The sequence below is a fragment of the Camelus dromedarius genome, chromosome 19 (genome assembly GCF_036321535.1).
Source record: "Camelus dromedarius isolate mCamDro1 chromosome 19, mCamDro1.pat, whole genome shotgun sequence".
Taxonomy (NCBI): domain Eukaryota; kingdom Metazoa; phylum Chordata; class Mammalia; order Artiodactyla; family Camelidae; genus Camelus; species Camelus dromedarius.
The window spans coordinates 23528919-23556701 of NC_087454.1; the positions used below are offsets into that span (position 1 = coordinate 23528919).

Sequence of the window (27783 nt, forward strand, 5' to 3'; positions counted from 1 at the left end):
AGCAAAGTCTCCCTTCTCCCTTTCAAGCCCCAGATTCTTTTTTTTTTTTTTTTTTTTTTAATTTAGTGTGTGAAAGGGTTCAGAACTCCAAGAGACAGTCAGTAGTATGGAGGGGTGTTATGCAACGTTCTAGTATTTCCCACACAAGGTGACGTGAAGAAAATTGCATTTTACCCACACTGGCTCCTTAGCCTTCTGCAGATGACCTTTCTCCCTGACTTTGAAAAGTTAGAGTGGAACTCTCAGTCCCCCCACCTCAACTTAGGCAGGCAGGGAGGGGAGGGGAGAGGATGAGGACCCAGTGCTTCAGAGAATCTCTCTAAATATATTTTTGTGTTATGTGAGGACATTTCTGAAAGATACATTCTTAAGAAGTAGAATGGTTAGGTCACAAGGGAGACACATTTAAATCTTTGGTCAACCTGACGAATTCCCTTCCAGAACTTTGTACCCCTTCACACCTCCAGCTGTGGTCTGTGAGAACAGCTGCATCTTCTCACTCAACGACACCACTGAACCTGTTCATTGCTGTCCATCGGATGAGCCACTTTCGTTTTAATTTGCCTTTGTTCAGTTATTATTAGTGACACTAAGCATCTTCTCAAATGCTTCTTGGCATCTGAGTTTGTTCTTGAGCAGCTGGTTCTTTAATTGAAAAAAAAATCGACTAATCAAGTTATATTGTTTCCTCCAGGACGTGCTCATTATGCTCAAGAGAATACTCGGAAACTCTTGCCTCCAGTAACACACAGGAGTTTCTCACTTCCTGTAGAGAAAGCAGTTATTCACTTCAGCATCACCCAAACGCAAAATACTCAGAGTCAGATATGAGAACTTCTTAAAGGAAACCACTTCTCCAGATTTCAAGGATGTGTGTCACAGACAGGGCTTCAGGGGTAAATTTGTAGACTCCACAGATGGGGGAAAAAGTCATTTCACAGTGCCAATACAAAAAAAAAAAAAAAAAAAGCACCATCAGTTGTTTAGCTCAAATAGGTATTGAACCAAGTTAAATGTTAATTTAATATGTTAAATGTTAAATTTATTTAAACTTTATTAAATATTAAAATCTTGATGATCCTGATGGATTGAACCCATTCATATTCTTCTCAACCTCCTCCGAGTGTCTCTTCCTCTACTTCACAGGCTAGAAAGCCGAAAAGTGTGTTTCCCAGGCTCTTTTGCAGCTTGAGTTTCCGGTGTGAGTTCAGATCTGACAATTACATGCTCTGGCCTGCGATTTGGAAGGAGCAAGTGAGCAGGGGGCAACTTTCTGTGGATCCAGCTACTGCTGGAACATGCAAGGTTAAGAGAAGCTGTGTATTTTTTTATCAGCAGGGTCCCAGCATGTGGGTACCCCCTTCATAGAGCAAGGGTGGCCCCCTTGCTGGCTGGTGGTGGTGTTCTGGAACATTCCAGGAGGTCCCACCTGGAACCCACTCCTCCAACCCTTCGAATGACTTTGTAAGCCCTTGGTTCCTTTTCTGCTAAAATTAGCTGACGTAGTTTCTGTTTTCCTTCCATTGAGCCCTGACTGATACAGCTCACAAATACTTACCTTGATGGAGCCATGTGAGATACGAGAGAGAAAAGGCTAGACAAAGGGCAATGTAGTCGTGAATCATGCTTATTATGGTTTTCCTAATAGCCCTTTAATCAGATATCTCGTCCCTGTAGGAAATTTGAAAAATACATAAAAAATGCAAAGAATGAAGTAAAAACCATTTGTTATTCCACAAAAATCAAACGTTGATGAAAAGAAAACATTCTGTGCAGTTTGGTGCAGCCACTGTGGAAAACAGTATGGAGATTCCTCAAAAGACTAGGAATAGACTTACCATATGACCCAGTAATCCCACTCCTGGGCATATATCCAGAGGGAACCCTACTTCAAAAAGACAGTTGCACCCCAGTGTTCATAGCAGCACTATTTAAATAGCCAAGACATGGAAACAGCCTAAATGTCCATCGACAGGTGACTGGATAAAGAAGCTGTGGTATATTTATACAATGGAATACTATTCAGCCATTAAAAATGACAACATAACGCCATTTGCAGCAACATGGATGTCCCTGGAGAATGTCATTCTAAGTGAAGTAAGCCAGAAAGAGAAAGAAAAATACCATATGAGATTGCTCATATGTGGAATCTAAAAACAAAAGAAAGAACAGAAAAAGACAAATGAACATAAATACAAAACAGAAACAGACTCATAGACATAGAATACAAACTTGTGGTTGCCAAGGGGGCGGGGGTGGGAAGGGACAGACTGAGAGTTCGAAATTTGTAGATACTGACAGGTATATATAGAATAGATAAATAAGATTATACCATATAGCACAGGGAAATATATACAAGATCTTGTGGTAGCTCATGGTGAAAAAGAATGTGACAATGAATATATAGTGTATGTTCATGTATAACTGAAAAATTGTGCTTTACACTGGAAATTGACACAACATTGTAAACTGACTATAACTCAATAAAATAAAATTTAAAAAAAGAGAAAACATTCCACCTCTCTGAAATGTTGGTCCTGATCAACCAGCTGCTGCTGTTTATTGAATGCAGAATGACCAGCAAGCCAGGGGGAGCCTGGGCTGATTTTGGTGCTCATCTAATGTGAATGCAGAGCAGCTCCCAGTCCCTTCTCAAGAGTAAGGGAGAAAAGTTGTGGCAACAGAATGTGATGATAATAACTTATCCAATTTGTCTCCTACTTTCCAACCCACAGCCCTGGCAGCACTAGTGGGAGGTTGAGTGTCTGTACTCTTTCTCTCTTCAGTCACCCTCCCTCTCTTTCTGGCTTACTTCACTTAGAAGGACAATCTCCAGGTCCATCCATGTTGCTGCAAATGACATTATTTTATTCTTTTTTAAGACTAAGTAATATTCCATGGTGTGTGTGTGTGTGTGTGTGTGTGTGTGTAAAATCCGCAGGGATCAAAATAGCTCAGAAATCCCACCGATTGGACAGGACAGACCCTGTCGGGACCCTACATCACCTTCTTGCTTCCCTGGCATCCCCTCAGGGCAGAGGGCATGGCCACCACCAGTTTGGGGATAACTTCCCTGCCAGCTCCAGTTAGAAAAATCCCAGGGAAGATCTCTGATTGGCCTTTCCTGGGTCATATGCCATCTCCTGACCAATCACTGTGGTCAGGGAAATGAGTGTCTTTCAATGGCCCTGCCTAGGTTAGAGGGCTCTCCCGCATCACCAGGGGCAGGAGGCTTTGATGGAGTAGGAGAGCCGCTCCCAGAGGCAAAATCAGTTATCAACAGGAGGATGGCAAGAGGGGTGCTGGGCTGATACCTGTATTACCTCACTGCCAATCCCGTTTAGGGATTAGGCATTGAAGATTCATGTTTCAAGTTTAGATACATTATTGAGGGAAATTTGAGGGATTCCATCACCTGCGTTAAAACATCATCCCAGGCTAATTTATCAAAGTACTGAGCCATAACACGAAGGCTTAAAGGGCTAGAACCCAGGACAGGACATGTAGTGGTTTGCTCGGGCTACCATAACAAAGCACCACAGACCAGGCGGCTTAAACAACAGATACTTACTTTCCCACAGTTCTGGGGCTGTTGAAGGTGCCAGCAGAGTTTATGTTTTCTGAGGTCTGTCTCCTTGGCTTGCAGACAGCTGCCTTCTCATCGTGTCCTCACGTGGTCTTTATTCTGCGTACGTACACACCCCTCATGTCTCTCTGTGTCCTGATCTCCACTTTTTATAACACAGCAGTCTCTGATTGAATTAGGGCCCACCCTAATGACCTTCTTTTAACTTAATTATCTCTTTGAAGACCTTATCTCCAAACACAGTCACATTCTGAAGTATTGGAGGTCAGAGTTTCAACATAGGAATTTGGGGGATACAATTTAATCTGTAAGAGGATGTTAGAAGATACAGAGCAGGCCATGGACTGTGCAGAGTTTTTAATTTATATATATTATATGTATGTATATAGTTATATATGTAGTTATATATAAACCTCATGGTAACCACAAACCAAAAACCTATAATAGATACACACACACAAAGAGAAAGGAATTCAAACATAATACTAAGGATAGTCATCAGATCACATGGGAAGAGAGCAAAAGAAGAAGAAAGAACAAAAAAGAACAGAAACAACCCAAATATAGTTTTTAAAATGGCAATAAGTATATGCCTGTCAACAATTACTTTATGTAAATGGACTCAATTTTTCAATCAAAAGACAGAGAGTGGCTGAATGGATACAAAACAAGACCCATATACTGCCTGTAACAGACTCACTTTAGACCTAAAGACACACAGATTGATGAGGGATGGAAAAAGATATTCATTATTTACAATAGCCAAGATATGGACACAACCTAAGTGCCCATCAATAGAATGGATAAAGAAGATGCGATACACACACACACACACACACACACACACACACACACACACACACACAGGAATGTTACTCAGCCATAAAAAAGAATGAAATCTTGCCATTTACAACAACATGGATGGACCTAGAGGGTATTGTGCTGAGTGAATTGAGTCAGTCAGGAAAAGACAAATACTATATGATTTCACTTATGTGTGGAATCTTAAAAACCAAAACAAATGAATAAACATAACTAAGCAGAAACAGAATCATAGATACAGAAAACAAACAGGTGGTTGCCAGAGGGGAGGGGGGGAGGAAGAGAGAAATAGGTGAGAGACATTAAGAGGTACAGATCTTGCAGTTACAAAATAAATGAGTCATGGGTATGAAATGTACAGTGTGAGGAATATAGTCAATAATTACGTAACGTCTTTGTATGGTGACAGATGGTAACTAGACATTGTGGTGATCATTTCAAAAAGTATAGAAATATCAGATCACTATGTTGTGTGCCAGGAACTAACATAATTTTGTCAGTCACTTACTCTTCAAAAACAAACAAACAAACCCATAGAAAAAGAGATCAGATTTGTGGTTACCAAAGGAAGAGTGTTGGGGGTGGGGGGAAAAATTGGAAGAAGGTAGTAAAAAGTACAAATATTCAGTTATAAGATAAATAAGTACTAGGTACTGTACGACATGATAAATATAATTAACACTGCTGTATGTTATATGTGAAAGCCGTTAAGAGAGTAAATCCTAACAGTCTCATCACAAAGAAAAAATTTTTTTCTATACTGTGGTTGATATATGGGTTGATAACCTGAGTATGTCACTGGCTGGAGTGGGTGATCATCTGACTGAGGGGAAATCCCTTCCTAATTGAATTTCTGGGATATCAAGAGCCATATTTAGAACCCCGGGGCTTTCTAGCCAGAGCACTGTGGATGATACACAGGGCTTCCTTGAGTTTGGATGTTTAAATGGGCCTAACCTGGAGCCGTGAGGTCTGTCCAGGAGACTTTGTGATCTCATTGGTCTTAGCTTGTGGCTCCCCCACAGGCAAAGGAGCCGGATAGAGAGGGATAGCTCTGGGCACGTGGTCTTCTCCTCCTGGGCTCCTGTCTTCATTATTCATACCCATTAGGATTGCGTTAGGTTGCACATAACAGAAACTAACAGCACTGTCTGTCTCAGGCGTGAGTTTCATGGTAGAAACCACAGGCCAAAGAGAAGGGGGACAGGCTGATGACAGGTGAAAAGTTGATGTAGGTGAAGATGATTTACTCCTGTTTTCACATGCTTTTCACATCTCTGGCAGCTCAATTTAAAATCAGACCCCTTCACTTGGCTGTATTTTATTTTCCTTCTAGGTGCTTATCAGCAACTGACAGCAAATGCTGTATTTATCACTTACTTATCTGCTTACTACTGTTTCCCCATTTTCTAGAACAGTGCCTGGAGTATCACAGGTGCTTAATAAATACTTGTTAAATAAATGAATACATTATTTCATTTGAAACTTAACAACTTAATGTGGTAAGCAGGGCGGAGCATGCTGTTACTTATTTCACAGATGTGGAAACTTAGGCCCAGAAGGCTGACTTCACTAAAGCCACCAGGAACTGAGGGAGCCTTAATCCTTTTGATTCATAGTCAGGGGCTGGGTGTGTAAAGTGAGGGTAGAGAGGCTTTTGACACACCCCTGGCCCATATCCCAGAAAGGTCTCATCTGGGCCTCTGCTCAGAAAGTTGATAAACTACTCAGGAGTAAGGTGATAAGAAGAGGAAGTAAATTATTCCCAACAAAGAGACTGGGAAGATAGAAACTTCAGAAACCATTGTCCTGTGGGTTGGGAGAGTAAGGGTGATAATCACTGAACAGGCAGCTTTTTGGTGCCCTCAATTTCACCCCCACTCCAGCTACTAACTCTGCCCCAAAAGATAGTGAGCTCCCCATCACTGGAGGTGTTCAAGCAGGGGCTGGATGTCTACTTACAGAGCATGCCTGAGTTGGGAAGTTTTTCTCACATCTTAGTAGGAGGGAGCAGGCATTCTCCATCACAGCACAGACGCTGTCAGCGTAGTGGTACCATCACCAACACAAGAGGCTTTGCGCCACCTGGTGGGTATGGTTTTAAACTGCAGACCTTTCCAAGGATAGAAGCCTGCAGCTGTGTCCCCAGAATCCTAAGCAATGAAGCTAGGATAGAGTTTCTGACAGTTTCATGAGCACCACAGAGTTTGTGAGAACTCAGAGGCACTCCTGCACTCATCAGAGAAGTCACCATTACAGGGAAGACTTATTAACAGGACTCAGGCTGAGGCATGTCTCTGGGATTGGAGGGAACATATCCTTCCCAAACTTTATTCCAGATTCTTCGGATAATAACCTGGGAAGCTACCTGAGGGAGGGAAGGAGGAGGTTCATTTGTTCACTCTTATTTGTATTTGGGAGTAACCTTGAATTGCCTTTGCCCAGGTGTAAAATTTCCCAATTGAGTTCAAATCTGCATAAGTCTCGATGAAACCACCAAACAAACAACACCCCCCCCAAAAAAAACCTCTATGTTTTTGCTCCATGGGTATCAAATTCAGAAAGGTTTTGTCTACCAAAGTGCATATTTTCATTATATTTGTTGTACTATTATTGTCTTACTGTATCATTTATTATCATCAAAGACCTTTGTAACTGCTGGTAGATGTCATAATGAGCTTCATGTATTAGCCTTACCACACAGAGTACATTTAATTTGAGCAAAACAAAGGCATTTGAGAGTTCAGTGGGCCAGCGCAGCCCCATCTGAAGTGAGCGTTGGATTCTGCTCAGCCCTCCTACAACCCTGAAATGGGCCCCGGCTCCCACCCCAGACTCTGCTCTGGACAGTGAATCCCAGGGTTCAGCTGTCCCTGAGGGGAACATGCCCCTGTTCTGGGCCAGCTGCTCCTCTCACCGTTTCTCCTTCTGGTTTCATTTCATTTCTGAGAAAAGAGCACAGTTTTAATCAATGGTCCGTCCTAAGCCTAGATCTGGGCATCAGAGGCCAGCCAGGCTCCTGTGACGTGTTACAGGGAAGCCCCCAGCACAGGGCAGGGAACCGCGCACTTCTCGGTAAAGTCTGTTGGGTGAACAATTGGAGGCTCCCTGTGGACTGGCTTCAAACAATGGGGTTGCTTTCCTCACAGCATCAGTTGCCTCATGAAGTAGGTAATGTGTAGGTGGTGCTGTTGAGAGTTTCTCCCTGCCATTCCTCGTGGGTCAGACACAGGATGACCCCTCCCTCTCCCTAAAGGCTCCCTCCTCACCTTTTCAGGGTCTCAGCCCCAAGCCTGGTCAGCTTCCCTGTGTGAGTGAGCCAGGCTGACCCAAGCACGAACCTCAGGGACCCCTTTGTCCTCCCTCAGGGATGGGCCTCTGCAGTCAGCCTTGCTTCTGTTTCCCCTGCACCTCGAGTTCTCCCTGACCTCTCATGATGAGAAGGCCCTCCACGCTGCTATATCTCCAGACCTCACCCCCACAAAAGGGAAGGAGAAAAACAGCAGAAGCCTGTGTGATCCTCGTTAGGGACACCCTCCCTGGCCCTTCCCAAGCAGAATTCACCAGAGCCACTTTTTTCCCCACATCCACCTTGCGTTCACCTCTCCCTGGGGACTGTGACAGCGTCTGCTCAGCTACTTCTGCTTTCCCTGCTGTGTGAGCTACTCAAGGGCAGGGCCTAGCTCTGCTTTGTATGCCTCCCCCACCCTTCCCCATATGAGCAATTATCTTATAAGGGTTAGGGAATTTTAAAAATTAGGATCATGATTAAAATACTTTTTAAACATGCACATTCTGATTTCAGGACAACCCGCTTTAAACTGGCCATCCAAACCTTGGGGCTGTCCCAGGAGCCACTTAGTTCAGAGGTCGTACTGAGTGGCCAAGCCAGCACGGAGGAGGGGACTGAGGGGACCTGACACCAGCATTGGACAGGCTCCTCCTGAGCCTGGACCACCTTCACGTTCACCATTAGATGCTGGATGGCTCGGAGGCATCAGGACCTTGCTCTGTAAGTTTCTGTGTTTTCTGTGTGTCTCTACAAAACTTTTAAGAGAACACTGGGGTAGAAAATGTCAATTAACATCATAGGGAGGAACCAGAGGAAGAAGCCAAGAAAGGCTGTCACAAATAGGGTCCTGCATGAGAAAGACACTGGGTCACCAGCATCAGCCCAGGCTTCCTGCAGTAAGAGCCCGAGACGTGGCAGGGCCACCAGGATTAAAGAAAGGGCTAAATGTTACAACCTTAAACTTATGCAGTGTTATATGTCAATCATATCTCAGTAAAGCAGGGGGAGGTGGGGGAGGGCTATATCTGGAGCTTCCTTTTAAGAGAAAAAGACTTTGTTGGCAAGAATTCATAAAGGAGAAGATGGACATAATGGAGCCCATGGGTTAATGCTGTAAATGGCTGGACCAGGAGACAGTGACTTGCATCATGAACTTGTTAATATACTCACTTTTTTTCCCCATAAACTCTTTACTGTTGACATTAATGTAATCTGGACAAAAAAAGGACATGGCTGGCTACTTTTCAAACTGTGGGACTCTGTTTCCTGCTTCTTAAAATTATTTGTGAGGAAGTCCATTTTGACAAATGTTGTTTTCAGTGACCCAACACTTTTCAGGAATCTAATTATATAAAAAGTGGGTATAAACCCAGAGCCTCCCCTGATGCCAGGTATATAGCAGGTGCTCAATTAATGCTCATGGAAGGAATTGCTGAATAAATCCCTTTATTCCTGGTACCCAGGTGTTCATCCCAGGCCAGGGCCTAATGTGCCTGGAGAAATGAGATATAGCTTAGCCCAGAGCTGAGTGGAGAGTCCAAGGGTCTGGGATCTGAGGTAGTGGACCCTATCCAAGCCCACAGCCCACTCCTGGCCCCAACAGTCCCAGTGCTGGGTGAGATTTAACTCCCCCTGCCCCCTCGATAAAGACATAATTCTTGGGATACACAGCTGTTGGCAACCATTAACACACCAGCAGGCAAATGCCAACATCATAACTGGAAGAAGAGACTTATGACTCCATCCTCTCATTTAAACCTTTGTGTCTTAGACCCATGAGTGAGATGCGAGACAAGAATAAATGAGGCAACATTAGGAGGCAGCACACAGAGCAGGGCTGTATGTCCTTGGGCAAGTCACTCCCCGTCTCTGGCCTCAGCTGCCTTATCTATAAGAAGAGAGGCTGGACAAGTTGATTTCAACGGTCCCTCCCAGTCCAGTTATGTAGTTCTGGGCCAGGGATGATGAGGAAAGCTGTGGTTCATCCTGGAGCAAAGTCAAGGAGATGGGATAGTCTCAGGGAAAACTTTAGGGGCCAAGGATTTTCCTGCTGGACCTTTTTGCCAAGGTCCCTGCTTGGCCCTTCTGGTGTGAAATTGTCAAGGGCCCCAGATGGGACTAAGCCAGGACTTCCTTGCTCGTGAGTGGTCACAGCTTTGAGTTTCCAAATCCTAGAATCCTTATCAGGCTCTCCGAAGTGACTCAAGTCCAGCTTGGGCCCAGCTAGATGGGGGGTGGTTTCCTGACATGCTGGAGGCAAGAGGCAGAGGTGGTTTCCTCCTTCCAAAAAAGAAGATGTGAATCTAGGTTCAGTTTTCACTGAAGTGAAAGCACTCTCTTCCCTTTCTCCCCTAGTTTCCTGGGGGTCGCAAGGGCAGAGGCTCTGCCCTCATCGGGTCATCCCTGGGCTGGGGAGCTGAAAAGAGAAGCTGAACCAATAGGAAAGGCATTTTCATGCTTTAGAGCAGCTTTGGGTTTGCAGAGTTTTCTTAGCTCCTTACACAGCTGGCATACACCAAGCACTGCACAAATCCTGTCTTCTTGAAGTTTTCTGGGAATCCTGTGAGGTCAGGTCGGGAATCACATCCCCATTTTGCCGATGAGAAACGTGAGGCTCCAGAGAGATTGAACAACCTGCCCATGGTCACATGGCAGATGCAGGTATAGGAGCATAGGAAGCTGGCGGGGGTGGGGAGGTCATCTTCACTGAGTCATAGTCACAGAGTAACCCCAGGACTGAAAACTGAGGACAAGGGTGTTGGGCCAGGTGAAATGAACTGTTCAGTGATGATGATGAAGGCAGAGAGGTAGGACCATGACCTCTGCCTAAGAAGTGCTCAATACATTCAGAGGCACTAAAAGAAAACAGGTCACAGCACTGGGTTCTGGGGAAACATCCCAGCTCTGTAAGCCTCTGCCTCCGTTTCCCCATCTTTAAGCCTCAGAGGGTTGGTAGGTGAGTTGAATGAGATAAAATATAGGTAGTACCCTTGGCACAAGGCCTGGCACATAGTAGGCATGTAAATGTTAGGTCATTATTATCATTAGTAAGACTGACAAAACAGTAATTTTTTCCCATTTCATACATCAGCATATTTTCATGAGCATGGCCCTTTTGCAGACTAGGAAAGTTGAGGTTCAGTGAGGGACCTCTGCTTTGTTCTGTAAATTGAAGGAGTTGGGCTGGATGTTTGCTCAGTGACCAGCTTCCTCTCCTGAGCTGGGCAGGTACTAATGGGGAGGACAGGGAGAGACCTCACTCCCTGTGACCCCCAGCCCAGGGCTGCCCTACCCAAAGAACAGTGCCCTCACAATGTCCTGGATGTGAGGCCTCCTGGTTCTCAGCCCTTCCAGGTCCCTGGGCAGCTTTGAGGTCTGAGACACCAGCTGTGATCCTATGAGTGTAAAACCCTGCTGGGGTTCCCTGCTGCCCTGGGAGGAGAGAGGAGGCCCTGTACAGCTAGCTGCCTTCATGGGAGAATCAGTCTCTGCCCTGTTGGTACCCGGTGCCTGAAGTCCACCTGCCCTTCACTGAGAGACTTCCAATATCTCCTCCTTGAAATCCACCCTGTCCTGCTCCTGGCCCTCCAGCTGCTCCCTGCTGCTGCCTTTGTCCTGGATGATCTTCCCGGGTGTCTTCAGAAATCTGGAATTCAGGTCCCAGCAGCAAATCAGACCCTGCCCCAGCCGCAGAGGGCTTTCCACCCCCCCACCCCAGCCCTACTCCTTTTTTGCACCTTGGCCCTTAGGCCACTCACCTGAACAGGAGTTTCTGCCCAGGTTCCTTCTTAATGATGTTCAGCTTATAGTAGTGGCGCAGGGCACGTGACATCTTCTCATAGGTCATGTTCACCCGGTTCTGGAAGACAGAGCAGCCCCACATTACCCCCGGTTCCCCATCCCGCTTCTTCCAGTCCTCCGTTTTCACACCTGGAAGGGAGCAGGTTGGACTACATGGTTTCCTAAGTTGCTCGGCCCAAGGTTCTGTTAGGACACATGAGAGCTCTCTCATATGTTTGGAAGGAGAAAGGCAGGGGAAGGGCTGGGGGAGAAATAATGGGATGGTTCTGCCACCTACCTGGCTGTGACCCATTGGGGGCAGGAGTGAAATGCATTGTTGCTTTTAAATAGTGAATAGCGAATCGTCACAAGTAGTAGCAAATAAATACGTATTTCGTGGGAGAGACAGCGTGGTGGGGTGGCACAAGGGCCTTGCCACCAGCTGTGTGACTTTGACCAAGTCCTTTTTTCCTCTCTCTGAGGGGGCCAGTGCAGAGTAGGGGCAAAGAGGCTGGGCTTTGGTGTCACTTAAAGCCCGAGCTCCCCCATTTGGCAGCTATGTGACCCTGGATAAGTTTCTTTACCTCTCTGAATCTGTTGCCCCAGCTGTAAAATGAAGATAAAAACACCCATCTCACAGATTTGTTGTGAGGATTAAACTGGCTAATCCATGAGAGCACTTAGCACGGTGCTCTGCACATAGTGTGTGCTCATTAAATGGAATTGCTACTCCCTGGGCCTCAAGTTTCCCTCCCTCCAGATAAGGTTGCCCAGACTGTAGTCATTTGCATCTTTCCAGCCAGGAGCACTAGGGAGAAGACACAAAATAGAGTGTGGCCCAGAGCTGGAGTCAAGTCTCTGCTCTGCCACTTACTGACTGCAAACTCTGACAAGCTGATAAAGCTCTCTGTGCCTCAGTTTCCCCATCTCATAATATCCTCCTCCCGAGGTGGTTGTGAGGATTAAATGAGTTAATGTGGGTAAAGCCCTCAGAGCAGTGCTTGGCAATAAGATGCTGTGCCATTTTAGGAAATGAATTTATTTATAGACTAGGACACTGGCTTTATATCACTGCTGTAAATCATGAGATTGACAAGGCAGTTGAATTTTATAATCCTAATTCTTACTAAAATAAATACTTAGTTCTTCAAATTTGGAGCAAACCACCTAAAATCCCCTAGCAGGTACCCATGGGCATTCCTCACATTGGGAATGCTGACCTCAGTCGTCCCCAGGCCTTTCCAGCCCTGATACCCAATGATCCCACGGGGTGTGAGACCTGGGTTTGTGTCCTAGCTTCCTCGAGGGACCCAGCATCCTCATCTGGCTTAACAGCATGCGATGTATAATTCATGTAAACACTCTTTGAAAGCCTCAACTGCTAAACAAAGGTGGGATTAAGAAATTAGAAGGCAAGATTACTAAATTCCAGAGACAGTCCCCATCTTCAAGAAGTAACTGCCTGTCCCTTGGGATCTCTCCAAATAAGATGATCCCAATACTTCTGGGGCTGCTGGTGAAGCCCGCAATCAGTTGAGGCCTGTCTCCTAGTGCTGGGGGTCCACTCTGACCCCTGCCCTGTCCTCTTCTGGTTATGTTGAAACCATCCTGCCAGCTGGCTGAGGTTTACCTTGTGGTTTCCCCAGAGTCTGGCGAGCCCATTTGGATCCACAACGCGGAAGATCTTGGCGTTCTTGTCTTCCCACTTGATGTAGGGCTCGTACCTGGTGTCAGAGAGCAGCTGGTACACATAATCCCACAGCAGCCGGCAGTCTGCAGTAGAGCACAGGGGGTGCAGACAGGGCACTTTCCTGGAGCTATAAGGATATGCATGAGAAAGGTACTCTGGGCTCTCGAAGAAGCTGGGGCCCAGGAGCGTAGCAGGATGGTCAAGATAATGGTACTAATAGAAACAGTCACATGTGGGGACTCATTACTCACTCTCTCATTCAATAATCCTAACTCCAGGAGGTGGCTACCTTTACCCCCAGGAAGGGGTGAGGAAATGGGCTCAGAGAGGTATGGACATGTCCCAGTCACCAGGCTCCTGAGTGGCAGGCAGAGCAGGGGGTCTAACCCAGCTCTGCAGGCACAAAAGCCAACGCCCTTTGCTTGGGGGCAGGTGGCAGGGGTGCTGGCCAGTGGCTGGTGGCCAGAGCCCTGCCTCCAAGTCCCTCTCTGCCTCTAGCGTAGTCACTCAGCCTCCTGGATCTCTGTTAAATCAGGATTGTAGCATTCATCCTATCCTGCCCCCTACCAGGAGGTTCGGGAAAATCAGATGTGCTATTATGGAGGGCAAGTGGCAGAGGGAGCCTGGAAGCAAGATCTTAAGTCCTATCTGGGCTGTCTGGTTGCCAAGCCACAGTTTCCTCATATGGGGTGATATGAGAATTAAGTAACATAATAGACCAAAAAACCCTTAGCACAGGCAGTACCTCTGCCTGGTACAGAGTAAAGGCTTAAAGAATGGTAAACATTATATTTAAAACATTATATTTAAAATAATTGTGTTTCAGTGATTTCCAGTCATTTCCAACCCAGGAGCAAGGATTCTGCTCCCTCTGTGGTGTCTTGGAATAAATGAAGTGCCTCCCCACCCCCCGTGACTAGAAAACACATTTTGGGAAGGCAGGCAGCTTATCTGTCAGTCAGTCTGGCTGCCTGTCTGTTAGTCCTTTAACAGTGAATGTGGAGAATAGTATCACCTGGTTAGATCTCAGGCCCTAGAACCAGACTGCCTGGATTCACACCTCATTTCTGCTACTTACTGCTGTGTGATCATGGGAGGGTCACTTAACCTCTCTGTGCCTCATTTTCCTTATCTGTAAAATGGGGCTAATAATTCCAACCTCAAGGGCTGTTGTGGGATTAAATAAAAGCTTTAGAACCATGCCTGGTACATAGTAAGCACTCAACTATTTAAAAATAAGGTTCTTATTAACTAAATAAGTGGTGGGGGTGTAGCTCAAGTGGTAGAGCACATGCTTAGCAGGTTCGAGGTCCTAGGTTCAATCCCCAGCACCTCCTCCAAAAATAAATAAGTAAACCTAATTACCTCCCCCCGCCAAAAAAATAAACAAACTAACAAATAAATAAAATAAAATAGAATAAAATAAAAATAAGGTTCTAAAAAGGAAGGGGACATACTCCAGTCCAATCTGACTATGACTGGTAAATCGTCCTTGCCCTGGACACAGGGTAGGTGGGCTTGGTGATCTCGGCAGCACTCACTGCCCGCTGTGGCCAGACTGAGGCCAGCACACAGAATGGTCACCCCACACCCTCACCACCAGGCACAGACCCTCTTATCCTCCAGATCAAAACAACCCATCTCCCTCTAGGCCAGGGGAGCACAGCCTTCTACTCACCGGCAATCCTACCATCGATGGGGGCCTGGGGCGTCCTGGGGAAGGAGCAGACTCCCTCAGCCCTGCAGCCGAGCTCCGCCCAGTGAGATAAATTGAGGGACTCCTCCCTGCTGAGGGGCCAGCTGGCTGGGCCAGGGACATTTCGATGGCTCAAGGAGCTGCCAAGGCCCGGGTCTGGTGGCTGCGGCAGGAGGCCCCTTTTGGGGGTCACCTGCAAGGGCCTGATCCTCTCTGCAAGCAGATGAGCACAGTTCATTCTTTGGGTCCAGAGCGTCCCCTAGTACAGACCCCCTCAGTGACACGCCAGAGCCCCATGCCATTGTGCTCCTAGTGTTCTCCCAGGACTCAGGCTGTGGTTAGAAGATCAGGGAGACAGTGGAGGGGGTGGGTGAGGCCAGATAGCTCAGATGCTAACCCCAGCTCCCAGACAAGTAACTTAGTCTCTCAAACCTGCTCCCTCATCTGTAAAATTGTTCACAAAGCCAAAGGTGACAGAGCCAGGTCCAGAACCCAGGTACCCTCTCCATCCACCCAATAAATATTTGTGGAGGACCTTCTATGAGCCAGGCATTATTCTAAGAATCTTGAGGACACATCACTGAACTCAAAAAAGCTTCTGCCCTCATGAAGCTTATATTCTACTGGTGGGGAAGGGAGACAGATGATTAAAATTAAAAAATGAAATAGAAACAGTATACAATATGGGGGGGGGGTGAATAAAGCACTACAAGGCAAATAGAGAATTCTGGGAAAGGCACAGGTGGATGTTGGTCAGAGAAGGCCTCAACGACATGTTAACATTTGAACAGACACCTGAAGAGGTAGAGGAGTGAGCTGTGTGGGTATGTGGAGAAGAAAATGCCAGGCAGAGGGAACAGCAAGTGCAAAGGTCTGGAGGCAGGGGCGTCTCTGTCTGACTTGTTCAATGAGCAAGGAGGCCAATGTGGCTGGAGCAGCATGAGCAAGAGAGAGAGGAGCGGGAGAGGACTGCAGGGGGTGGGGTAAGGACTGTGGCTTTAACAAGTGAGATGGGAGCCACTGGAAAATTTTGAGCAGAGAAGTGACATGACCTGACTTATGAAACTCTGGTGGCTCTGTTGAAAATAGATCATAGGAGATCAAGGGCAGAAGCAAGGAGACCAGTGAGGAGGTTCTCCAAAGGTGGCAGGGGCTGGACTCCAGGCAGCAGTACAGGTATGTGAAGTGGTTGGATTCTGGGTAGATCTTGAAGATAGAACCAACAGGATTGGTTTACAGTCGGGATAAGGGTGAGAGAGAAAGAAAGCAATCAAAGATGTCATCCAGCGTTCTGGCTCAAGCAATTGTAAGCTTGTAGCAGTGAGTAAGGACTGCGAGTGACATGGACAGCCCCGTGTGCAGGTCCCTGGAGACCCTGACGAGAGCGGTTTCCATGGAGACATCAGGAGAAGAGACAAAGATGCCACACAAACAACTCTTTGCTGGAAAGGAGAGCAGAGAAGGAGGAGAGGAGAGGCAAGAGGGCCAGAGAGCCACCACAGCACCAAGGACAGTCCCAGATGGCAGGTGGTGAGGGCTGGGAAGGCAAGGCAGGGCCAGATGAAGAGCTTGGCCCACATTGCTGCCTCTTTTATCACTTTGCCTGGAGGAAGCCCTGCCCTCCTGATGAGGTCCATCTGGGGGAGGGTCTCAGCGCCCCTAGAAGAGCCTCCTCACCTTCCAGGAAGCAGGAGCAGGAGCAGGGCTGAGTGAGCGCTGTCTGCCTGAAGGCCCCTCCGAAAAATGGCCCACACACCAGGGCTCGCCGCTGGGTCTTGATGAACTGGAGTAGCTCATACAGAACGTCACCTGGGGGTGGGACAGGAGAGCAGGCTGCTGACCAGGCCCGGTGGTCACCTGCCTCTCAGATGAGGCCTGGCATGTGCTGTCACAAGCTTGGTGCTGATAGAGATGTGAGACCATGGGGTGGAAATGTGGAGGTGAGAGTGAGGGAGCAGGACTGACTCCTGGGGCTCTGAAAAACAACAGCCAACAACAGACTCCTTTGCTCTAGCTGGGAACCACCAGGCAAACATGTATGGAAAGGGGGCGTCTTTGGGGCTGGGAGCATGAGCCTCCCACCAACACCCCCTTCATCTCCCTCCCAGGGCCCACCTGGGTTTGCATCAAGAAGCCAGTGAGTGTCCCTGACCTGAACCCGGGGCCCGGAGCCGGAAGTCGTCCTTGGTGAGGATGCACAGGGCTCGGCCATTCATTTCAAAGCCATGCTCCCCCGTGTGCTGCAGAGAGTACTCCTGCTCGGCCCAGCGCAGCCAGTGCAGCACGTCCTCCCTGCTCCAGAGCACAGGCTGGATGCCTGCAACCACAAGGATGCGGGCATGGGGGCGGGCACGGGGCCGGGGCCAGGGCTCTCCCCATGTCAATCTCTCATCCTCCTACTCAGGCCTTTGTTTGAATGTCAGCTCCTCAGAGAAGCCCACCCTGAATGCTTCGGCTGAGCAGATGCTCTCCTGTCCTGCTCCCCACCACCAGTCATTTTCTCTGTCCTGTTCTTTTCCTTTTGTCACCTTACTTTCTTTGCAATTATGCCTTACATTTGATATAATTGTACGTTTATCATTATGTATGCAGTACGTATATATTCACTTATTTTTAGTACCCCCTTTGCCCACCCCCCGATGCCCATTTGCCAACTATTCATATAACAAATGTTTAATGTAGACCTACTATGTACCAGGCACTTGGCTAGGTGTGCTGGGTACAGTGTTGTGTGTATTCAGCACCTAGGACAGTGCCTGGACCATAGTAGGTGCTCAGTAAATACATGTTGAATGACTGATGAATGACCAAACAGTCCTACGAAAGAGATGTTATTGTTACTGTTTTCCAAATGAGGAAACAGGCTCACAGAAGTTGTGACTAGCTCAAGGTCATTAGGTAGCATGGGGTGCAGCCAGGCCCAGAACCAGGTCTGTCTCGTTGCTGTACTTTTTCACTTTGTTGTGCCAGCTCAGATCTGGGTTTGCTCAGGGGACAACCCTGGGGACAGGGGAGGATCCCACACCCCTCTTCTTCACAGTTGGCCTTTATTGTACTACATATACACAAAGCCATGTAATTGAGATTTGATGGTATTAACCTAAGATTGACAAGTATCACTGGAAAAGAAGAGAGGGCCCAGGTGTGTGTGTGGGGTTAATTCAGTGGGACAGGAAAGTTAATGGAAGATATGATAAAACCACAACTGGCTTTCTACCTGGAAAAATCTATATTTGGACCCTCACCTCCCATCATTCACAAAAATCAATTCCAGATGGATTAAAGCCTGATGAATAGAACAACAGAAACCCTAATAAAAGTGGAAATAGGACACTGTATGCACTGAACAAGGGTAGCAGAAACCTCAACTGTGACAGGAAACACAGAGGTTGTAATAAAAACGAAACACACATTTGACATTAATTTTTGTATATGTGTCAAAAGATACCATAAACAAAACTAAAAGAGGCTGGATTTCAGGGAAACACTTGCAATGCAGATGACAGATAAAGGGCTAATGCCTGTCATAGGTCAAAAACATCTCCAAATTGATTTTCTTTAGTAAGACCAAAAAAACTTTACCAGCAGTTCACAATGCAGCAGGATTTCTCAGCCTCAGCACTATCGACACTTTGAACCTGACAGTCCCTTCCTGTGGGCGCTGTCCTGAGCTTTGTAAGATGTCTGGCAGCATCCCTGGCCTCTACCCTCTGGATGCCAGCAGCACCCCTCCCCCATTCACAAGTTATGACAACCAAAAGTATCTGCAGATATTGCCACATGTCCCTGGGGAAGGGGAGAAAAGCCGCTGCCAGTTGAGAAGCTCTGCGGGAGAGCAGATCCACTAATAAACATGTGGCAGCACACCTCTGTAGTCAGGGAAAGGCACAGAGAAAAATGAGGTGTCATTTTAATGATAATACCTATACCTGGCACGAATGCAGGGAAGAGGATGCATTGCAGGTGAAAATAGGAATTTAGAGCCTTCGTGGGAGATCAGCCCGGTGATGCAGAAGTGCGACACAAAAAGCTGTATGGTGTCAAACTCGGACACTGCACGATGGTGACATTCAGGAGGCAGCCAGCCAGGACTTCCTGGACTCTGGGGATCAACTGCCAACTGCATTTTTGTACATGGTTTCCTAATCCATGATATTTGAGGATATCAGCCAGGAAAATTCAAAACTACAATTCCTGAGTCAGAGGGGTCTGTTTTCCTGTGTTTGGCCAGAGAATGTAGATGGATTCCATACCTCTCTGGCTGTTCTGCCTCCATGAAAACACAAAAACTACCCTGAGAGGGGAAAACCTTGAATTTTGCAGACATAGTCAGCCACAGATGTGGTCCTGCTCCCAGGTCCAGAGAGGTGGGCGGGGGACTTCCCAGCTGTCTCTGGAGGACCCTGAGGTCACACACAGCCCCCAGTAACACCTGAAACTTCGAAGCCTGTCATTTTCCTGAAGTGTAATTCGGTTTTTCTTTCATTTCCTTGTGCTTACTCCTACTCTCACCCTTCATCCCACTGCAGTCAGCATCTCTAGTACAGTGATAAAGAAAAGGGCCTTTTTTTGTTCCTGTGTCTTCAAAGAATGTTAAGGTCAAAAGGCTTTTCCAATAGGACTTGAACCCCAGGAAAGGACCAGAATCCAAGCACTGGCTCAGCCACTAAGGTTCCATCAAACCAGCGGTGGGTCAAGGCCCCTCACACCAGTTGCCACTCACTGGATCCGCCACCTAGCTTGGGGCCACATCTCCAAGCTCAGAGTCCAGGTTCCAGCTCAGCCCCTTACCCGTCAAGTCACTTCACAGAAGCCACTCATCCTCTCTTAGCCTCAATTTCCCACTCTGTTAAATGAGATAATAACTCTGCCGCTCTGGGCTGCTAGGCTTAGACGTCATGGAAAGTTTAGACGCCTAGGCCACATACCATACAGACTTTCCACCCCCCCAAGTAAAGACCTAAGAGACATGGTGAACGCATCTACCAGAAGACATGCATGTTAGTGTCCACAGTGACTCTGATCACAATAGAAAAGGACTGGAACCATCCCAAAGATCCATCAGCCAGAGAATGGACAATCAGATTGCAATGTTTCTGTGCAATGGAATGCTGGCTGGCAATAAACCAGAAAGTACAAACGACTTCAACTCATAACACATGAATGAAGCTCAAAGATGCTACACTGAAGGAAGAAGTCAGATACAGAAATACGATCGAGAATAGACAGTGCTAATCTAGGGAGAAAAATCACAGTAGTGGTGGCCCTCTGGAGGGGAGCTGACTGGGAAGAGGCACAAGGGAACTTTCTGGGGTGTTGGAAATGGCCTAAATCTTGATCTGTGCGGTGGCTACACGGGTGTACACATGCATAAAAACTCGTGGAGCCATACACTTAAGACATGTATACTGGACTGTACATAAGTTATACCTCAAAAAAAAAGTAGAAGTGAAAACATACAACAACAAAAACTACTAATGATGGTGACAGGCCAGCTGTAAATGTTGGGACTTAAATGATTGTCTCAGTTTCCTTATCTCCAAAGTGAGGTTGATGATAAAAATAGTACCAGTCACACAGGACTGTCATGAGGATCCTATAAGATAGTCCATTTAAAGGCCAGTGTCTGGCATGTGGTGTGTGCTTTCTGAGACAAAAAGAGCTCTTAATGTTGGAGGGAACACATGTGAAATGCTTGGCACAGGGCCTAGCACACCTGGGAGCTCAACTGATGCTGGCGAGTGTTATTTAAGGTGTCAGGTCCCCCAAGATGTCTCCCTAATCTAGTGACAGGTGAGCCTAACCAGGTCTCCCTTCACCAATCTAACCAAATCTCTGAGGCCTCACTTGCAGACCAGCCCATGGCTTCTCCCTCTCTTGGCAACAACCCACTATATTTTCAGTTCCTTCACATCAACCATCTTTTTCTCTCAAGACTCCAGGCAGATAACACCTTACTCTCTCTGCTCTGGGGGCCTGCGCACTGGGGATTTCCAGCCTGGCCGGCTGCCAACTTTTGGACTGATACAAACAGAGCTCCCGGCAGGGACAGCTGCCTGTCCCAGGACACAGTGGGAAGGCTCAGGTGCCTCCCTGAGAAGTCAGCACTCTGTCGCCCCCATTTCCAGAGCTAATACTGCATTGCTTGGTAATCACACTCAGCTTTATGGTCATCACCAGTTATGGGAGCAGAGCCAACACATATACAAGGGCACCATGGTAGGGAGGCCTGGGACAGTGGGGGTGAAACCCAGCCAAGGATTGTTTTGGCTTCTTCCCAAACAAGAGGTCATTTCCATTTGCACAAAGATGCACACTGTCTAGCCCTGCCCCTGAGTTTGGGGACAGGGAGGCGCTTTGTTCTCAAATTGTTAGTTTGGGGAAACTCCCTTTTTGTTGCTCGCCACATTCCCTTTCATTTTCAGGTAACAACATCACTGTCAACACTGCTTCCAGAACATTTACTTCTGGTCTCTACCCTCCCCACTCCACCTCACCTCTCTCTTTTACACCTGCATCCATCTTACTGCTTCTAATATGCCATGATCTAGAGCAGCATTTCTCAGACCACTCTGACCTCAATCCACAGTAAAAATTACATTTTATGTCATGACACACACACACACGTATATATAAATAGCCAAAACAAGTTAATTATGAAATTACAGCTACCTTGACTGTTTATGATGTACTCTGATATATCCTGTTTCATTTTTTAAAAATACTTACCTTCACTCACTAAATTGTTTTCACCTCCTCAGAGAGTCTTGACCAACACTTTGAAAATCATTGTTAGGAGAGCTGCATAAGATGTGGTCCTCGGATGCATTTCCAGCAGCCATAGCAACACCCAGGAGTTTACTAGAGATGCAGAATCTCAGGCCCCACCCAGACCTACTGAATCAGAACCTGCATTTCCATAAAGCTCCCAGGGGATTCATGTGCCCATGAAAATTTGAGACACCCTGGTCTAGGATACCAGGAATCCACACTTGCTAGAATTGTATCTATTAAAATAAGAGCCCAGAGACTCTCTTGTAAGTGAAGGACATGAACTTGAGCAGGGGCACAGAAGATCTGCTGGAGCTCCCCAGGGGCTCTTTCCCCTTTTACATCACCAGGGGGTTGCCGAGAGGTGTCATTCCTCTGCCTGTGACACCTGAAAGTCAGGGGTGGTGCTGTATATCTCTTCCTGTGGCTTAGTTGCAACTAGGAACTTTGAAAGTCAGTTTCAAAACACAAAGATATATCAGTCTCTCTACATCCAACAGTGGGAAGTTCACAGCTTTTTTCTGGAAAGTGAGGAGACTCAGGACCAAGAACTAAGTCCTGTGTGTGAGGCCCTGTCTAATCATTAGTGGAGTCCCAGTTTCTCTGTCATCGAATGAGGCTGTGCTGGTGACCATCTCTAAACTGCCTCCTTTCAAAATCCCCCGAGTTTTCCCTGGAGGTTGCACCACCTCCTCCCAGACTTACTCCCTTGTGACCTCAGGCCGGGTCCTGCAAGTGGTCCTAGGGCCTGCATTGCCTTCATAGCTCCTGATTCTCCCTGACTTGGCCTCAGGCAGACCCTCATGGTTGCAGACCAGAGGAGGGAGGAGGGATGTGCGAATCCCCCTTTACTCTCCACTTCCTCAGAGGGAAGCATGGTTGTGAATCTCCTTTTGTGAGTGGGAGGTTCTCTGCCGGAGCCCCTTGAACCCCGCCCCTCCATCCCAGCCCCCCTTCTGTCACTGGACATGACAGTCATCTTCAGAGTGGACTTTCCACTGCTCTACTGCACATCTTTGTCAGGCCGATAAACAGGGAAAAGTAGGCTCTACAGGGAAATGGCTTGTGTGCTTCACTTGGCGCCGACTCACAAGGCTAAGAAAGATTTGTTTTGTTTGCTCACCTTCCTGCAGTGGAAAATCAGCCCTGATGATGAGAATGGAAGCTGGAGGTGGAGATGGGAATGGGGTGGGTGACTGGGAATAAATGTCAGAGAGATGCCAACGATGGAAACCCAGTTTCCAGAAATGTAAGAAACGGGGCTCACATCGCCCCAGCCATCTGAAAGGTCAAACTCTCATTTTGGGTGTCAGCAGTTTGCTTATTTGGGATGCTGTTGACAGGAAAATGAGTCATTTAGTGTACCTTATCTTTCAAGACTGTTATATATTTACCAAGGGCCAGAACTGTATTGTCTGAATATTTTCAGAAGTAAATATGAGTCATGGAATCTAAGATGAGAAATATAGAAGATGCTGTTGTATAGAAGGTCCTGTCTGTGACCCTGGACTCTGACCTCTACACTCTGAAGGCGGGGAGATGCCAGATGCCAGCACCTGACTCTGTACTGGACTCAGCCGGTGTACAGGGCACCTTGGAAAGCTAGGAGTCAACACGCCTGGAAGCAGCCCTCATCCCATGATGGGTGGGAAGTGAGTGGATAAAGACCCAGCTTCCTTACCCCTGGGTTGGGGTAACTGTCCCCCACAAGTCCCCATTGGTTTTGAGCTCCAGTTGCTAATAGTGCTGCCTGGCCTGAGAGGACACTGTTGGATTTCCTTCTCCCTTCTGTGGGGAAGTATTTCAGAGTCTGCTTCTGGGGAAATCTAACCCATAGCAATGGGATTAGAACTCAAAATAGGTCCTGATTGCCCTGCACCTTAAGTCAAGTAAACAAGAAACAGGCTGGGTCAAGAGGGGAGGAAATTCATTAGAAAAGTGCAGGAAGACCTGGTGACTACCTCAGCGGGGCCCCACCGCAGGGAGCTTCAAAAACTAAAAGGGTTGCGTAATTGTATTCTACAAGGTGGTGATTAAACTTGCTAAATCCCCACTTCCCCTCCTGTACCCTTTCAGCAACCTTGAGCTAGGAACCCAGCGGAAGGGAGGGGACTGAAGGTTACCTGACCTTGGGCAGAACACACCTCCTGGGCCTCAGTTTTGCTTGGAATATGACGGAGTTACCAAGGTGACATCCAGGGTCTCTACCAGTGTCGACCTTCTAGAACTTGGTGAACCTGTGGCGGGTAGTCTGTGAATATGGGGGAGATGAGGGGGACAATCCAGAGGGCCCTGTGAGACCTGCAGAGAAACCTCCCTTCCTAAGTCTCTGTGTCCTCAGCTGCCACAAGGGGACTGGATCAGATGACCTCTAGGGTCCTCAGCAACACCACTTGGGGACTTCAGGTCTGTTGCCAAAGTCCTGTTTTTCCTCATCACCACAGCTTGGGCCAGGAATGGAGCCCAAATCCTGCCTGCTGTGTAATCTGTGCCAAATATCTACTTGGAGCAGCCAGCCCTAAACCCCAAGCTACTGGGCAGAGTTGGTATTTGGACAAAAGGAAGCTCCCCACGCCCTACCCAAATCATGCTGCTGCTTCATCTGCTGCTCTGAGGCACCAGGGCATCCTCTACCTGGGGATCTCTCATCTCCCCACCTTCCCTCTAACCATGAAAGCACAGGCTCTTGTTCCCCATTAGAAGAATGCCAGGCAGTGGATGGCAGAGGCATTTGGAGGCAGCAAGGTCTTCCCAAGACCTGTGAAGACATACCTCACATTCCGCTCAATCCCATTACTGACTCAAAAGTCAGGTTGAGGCCAGAAAATCAGAAGGGTGTGAAATTATAAAGCAGTGTTCCAGCCCCTGGACCAGCAGAACAGGATGTGGACTGGATGCTTTACAACTGGGTCAGATGTGCCTGCCCATAGCTGCTCCAAGACCCCCGCCCAGGTTAAGGATCCCACCAGCCATCAGTTTGCTGCCTGCCCTGTGATTTCCACAGCCTTAGTAAGTGTTTCTAAAAATCCCTTAGAAGGTTATCCGTAGAACCAGGGTTTTGGCCTTAGCATGGAGACCTTTGTGATCTTAAGCTTGTCACTCAGCTTTTCCATCTCTCAGCTCTGCCACATAAACATTAATCTAAAGCCTAGTTATGAGTTTCCTCAGGCAAGAGCATTACTTAGGAAAAATGAAATGAAAGGACGTGGCCAGTACATTCCCCACGGTTATCTTTGGGTGGATTTGATTGTTCTGTGTATTCTTATGCTTCTCTGTCATTTCCCAATTTTTGACAATAAGCATATGCTATTTTTGTAAGAACAAAAATTAAATATAATTATTTAAAAGAGGGTTCTACATACATACAACTGTTCACTGGTTCGCCCTGTCTGATTTCCTCACTGGCAATGTCCTCAACAATTTGTCCTTAGGCTGGAAGGGACCCAATAGCTCATCCAATCCCAACCCTCATCTTACCGAGGAGGAGATTGCCCGCTCTCACGCTTGGCCTTGTCAGCTGTATACTCTGCAGGAGAAGTCACATTGACCTCTTCTGACTTCCTCACCAAGGAAAGGTTAAAGAAAACCCAGCAGAGACAAAAGCAGATGGAGGGGAAGGCAATTCCTTAGATAAGAAGTTTATACATCAAGTTTATGTCCTTTAAGAATATTTGCCTTTCTCCTCCCCTCTACTCACGGAGTCTTCCTGGCAGCCTGCAGATTGCCCTGTCACCTAGCAGGTTCACTCGAGCTTCACATCTGGCTTGGGCCTGGGTGCCTGGGGGTGGTGTGGCTGCCTTGGGACTCACAGGAGAACCAGCCAATGCTCCCTCCTAGAGACAGAGAGAAAACCAGGGCAGTCAAAGACGAGCATCTTGGTGAAGGCTCAGTCATCCTTAAATGTATTAAGAATATTTTTTCAAAGGGAGGAGTGTCCATCACCATGTCTGCCTGAAAGGTAGGAACCACACATATCTTCAGCTTGGTACAGTCAGCGTCTTATGCACAATGGACACTTGATAAATTTCATCTTTCTGATTCAAGTTTTTCATGCATCTGCCTAAACCTACCAGAAGAAGATTCCCCCGTCAAGACTTGACTTGTAAGCTGGAAATCTGAGAGCCTAGAAACCTTGGTGAGAGGACACAGGGAACCTGAGGGGCCAGGATAAAAAAGACCTTAAATCAGAAACAAACAAACAAAAAATGCTATTTTCAAAAGAGAAAAAGAAAGAATAAATTTCAGAATCCCAAGTTCCAACCAAGGGAAGTCTGTATCTTTACATGTTATAATCAGCCTAGCCCCTAGAGGTGATTCGGTTCATTAATCAGGATGAGGGGATTAAAAAAGTGACAGGATTTTGTAGATCCCTGGAACTCATGCCTAGCCACAGGCTGCCACATCCTGAAAAGTAAAAGTGAAACCAATTCCAGCAAGAGCCATTGTCTCTCTCTGGGAATCTTCGAGAGCCTTGTGTTCATCTTTTGGTGTCTGAGGAGGGCAATGTGCAGCAAAAGACTCTGGATCTAGAGCCAGCAAGGCAAACTCCAGAAGCCATGGCCGCCACAGAGGAGGATTCGACAACTTTTGGGGTAGTTCCCACTGCATTTCTTGTCTGCCCCCAGCCCCCTTGTCTCAGGTGGTGCTGTTTCCCAGGTAACCCCACCTCAGAGACTGCCACCTGACAGAGGGGGCTTGCCAAGCTGGAGGAGGGGCTTAAGGCCTAGACTTGGCTGCCTGTCTACTCTTCCAAGTGTGAGGAACAGGGAATCCCAGGCTGTGACTGCCTGGGAAATGCCAGCCAGGGAGCTGCGGAGAGTTAGAGCTCTGGGTTTCAGCATGAAGGCCAGGGAGAGGTCTGATAAAATATGGTTGTGGGTGTGGATCTTGGAGAGAGGGAAGTGGAGGTGAGAAGGCGGCCCAGCTCTGGGGGGTTCTGAGGCTCTTGAAGAAATAAGGCAAATGTAGAAAGATCACTTAAGGAGGGGAGTCCCTACAGGGCTGCATTTGCCAGCTGTGAGGGTCTGGCTTGTGCAGGGACTACATCTGGTTGGCATAGGGGTGAGAAGAGGTATAGGGGAGCAGTATAGACACAGATGGGTTTCAAACAAAAAGTGAGGAGCTTGAAGTGAGTGAAGGCGAGTGAGAAGCGGTGAGGGATGGATAGTGAGGTGTGGGAATATATTGGAAAGAGATTCCAGCCAAGGTCTGATAAAATAGGTATGGGAATTGAGGTGGCGGAGGGCAGGTGGCTCCTTGTGCACGCTGCGTGCTCCGGCTGCCAGGCTCTTACCTGCATTATAGGTGAAGGTGAGGGAGCCACCCGCTGTCCGTGGTGAGCGTTCTGGTGGCTGCAGTTGCTGGGCTCTCCGGCGCTCTCAGGCCCTCCGCTAACTTGGCCCTCAAAACTGGAAGGTCGCGTGGGAGGAAATCTCTTTCAAATTGCGCCTGGTGCTGCGCTCTCGGGTTCCCAGGCGAGCAGGCGCGCAGGGCGCTCCGGTAATTGCTATCCTTCCGGGAAACGAAAATGAAAGAGCGGGATCCGGCTTCCACTCCCGCCTGGGTCGTTTTACGGGAGGGAAGGGGCTGGCCCCTGCGGGAGCGGAGTCCCTGGGCGCTGTAGCTCGCCGGCTGGGAAGCGTCGGTCCTGCTCTCATCCTTTCGCAGAGGGACAGCTCCTCCCTCGCGAGGGCTGCCTGGCACTGGCTTCCAGGGGGACTGAGATGGGATTCTGCGAGACCTGGAGAGCCAAGGGAACCCCTAGTCCTGGGCTCGCGACAGCGACAGATCAATTTCATGTCACCCTTGTGCGTCTCCGAAGGTGGATAGGTGGGGGCCTCCTATACTGTCTACCTGAACCAGGTGCTTCTCCCCTTAGGGGTGTGAAGGTCCCAGCCCTGACCCAGCCTCGGCCTTTCCTTTGGCCCAGTGGACGCCCCACCACCCCAGGCCCGAGCACCACCATCAGAGAGGCTGTGATGCTCTTCCTGACCTAAACCCGAGTGCTCAGTGGATCCTACGGCCACCTTTTCGCTGGCCCCTGGCAGCTCTAGGTGTAGTGCCCACCCCATCCCCCAATGTAAACCTGCCTCAGTTCCCTCTGCCTTAAGGGGAAGCCAAGAATGTTTGTAAGCACTAAAGCAAAT

The 27783-nt window shown here is 47.7% G+C and overlaps 2 protein-coding genes across 15 annotated transcripts in view; one reads left to right on the forward strand and one right to left on the reverse strand.

Annotated features, from left to right (window-relative positions):
• The window catches only part of KCTD20 (potassium channel tetramerization domain containing 20), a 91126-nt gene that overhangs the window by 5757 nt on the left and 57586 nt on the right, over window positions 1-27783 (forward strand). The window contains exon 2 of the mRNA XM_010994481.3: window positions 8214-8420. The gene's annotated coding sequence lies outside the window, so the exon portion shown is untranslated. The remainder of the gene's footprint in view (window positions 1-8213; window positions 8421-27783) is intronic.
• Window positions 35-27213, reverse strand: ETV7 (ETS variant transcription factor 7). 14 transcript variants are annotated; one of them, XR_010376879.1, is made up of 9 exons: window positions 26931-27209; window positions 25335-25470; window positions 17019-17183; window positions 16544-16675; window positions 14849-15079; window positions 13111-13253; window positions 11459-11559; window positions 3572-6493; window positions 35-1671 (listed from the first exon to the last, which is right to left on the reverse strand). XR_010376879.1 is itself a non-coding variant. In XM_064476444.1 (9 exons), exons 1-8 carry the CDS (start codon window positions 26934-26936, stop codon window positions 11229-11231), a joined length of 1032 nt encoding a protein of 343 aa, XP_064332514.1. In that variant the 5' UTR covers window positions 26937-27207; the 3' UTR covers window positions 9887-9980; window positions 11204-11228. The 14 variants fall into 14 exon arrangements, 7 of the variants coding, with proteins under 7 accessions (XP_064332516.1, XP_064332517.1, XP_064332518.1 ...); XR_010376880.1 differs by having other exon boundaries at window positions 1149-1234; XM_064476444.1 differs by lacking the exons at window positions 35-1671; window positions 3572-6493 and adding exons at window positions 9887-9980; window positions 11204-11346 and having other exon boundaries at window positions 26931-27207.

Excerpts from the sequence above, each read along its gene's own strand:
- ETV7 (XM_010994478.3), bottom strand. Across the intron at positions 15,080-16,543 it reads CTGCTCCTGCTTCCTGGAAG|AGAGGATCAGGCCCTTGCAG; the intron begins GTGAGGAGGCTC and ends ATCTGCTTGCAG. Across the intron at positions 13,254-14,848 it reads CATCGATGGTAGGATTGCCG|ACTGCCGGCTGCTGTGGGAT; the intron begins GTGAGTAGAAGG and ends GCTCTACTGCAG.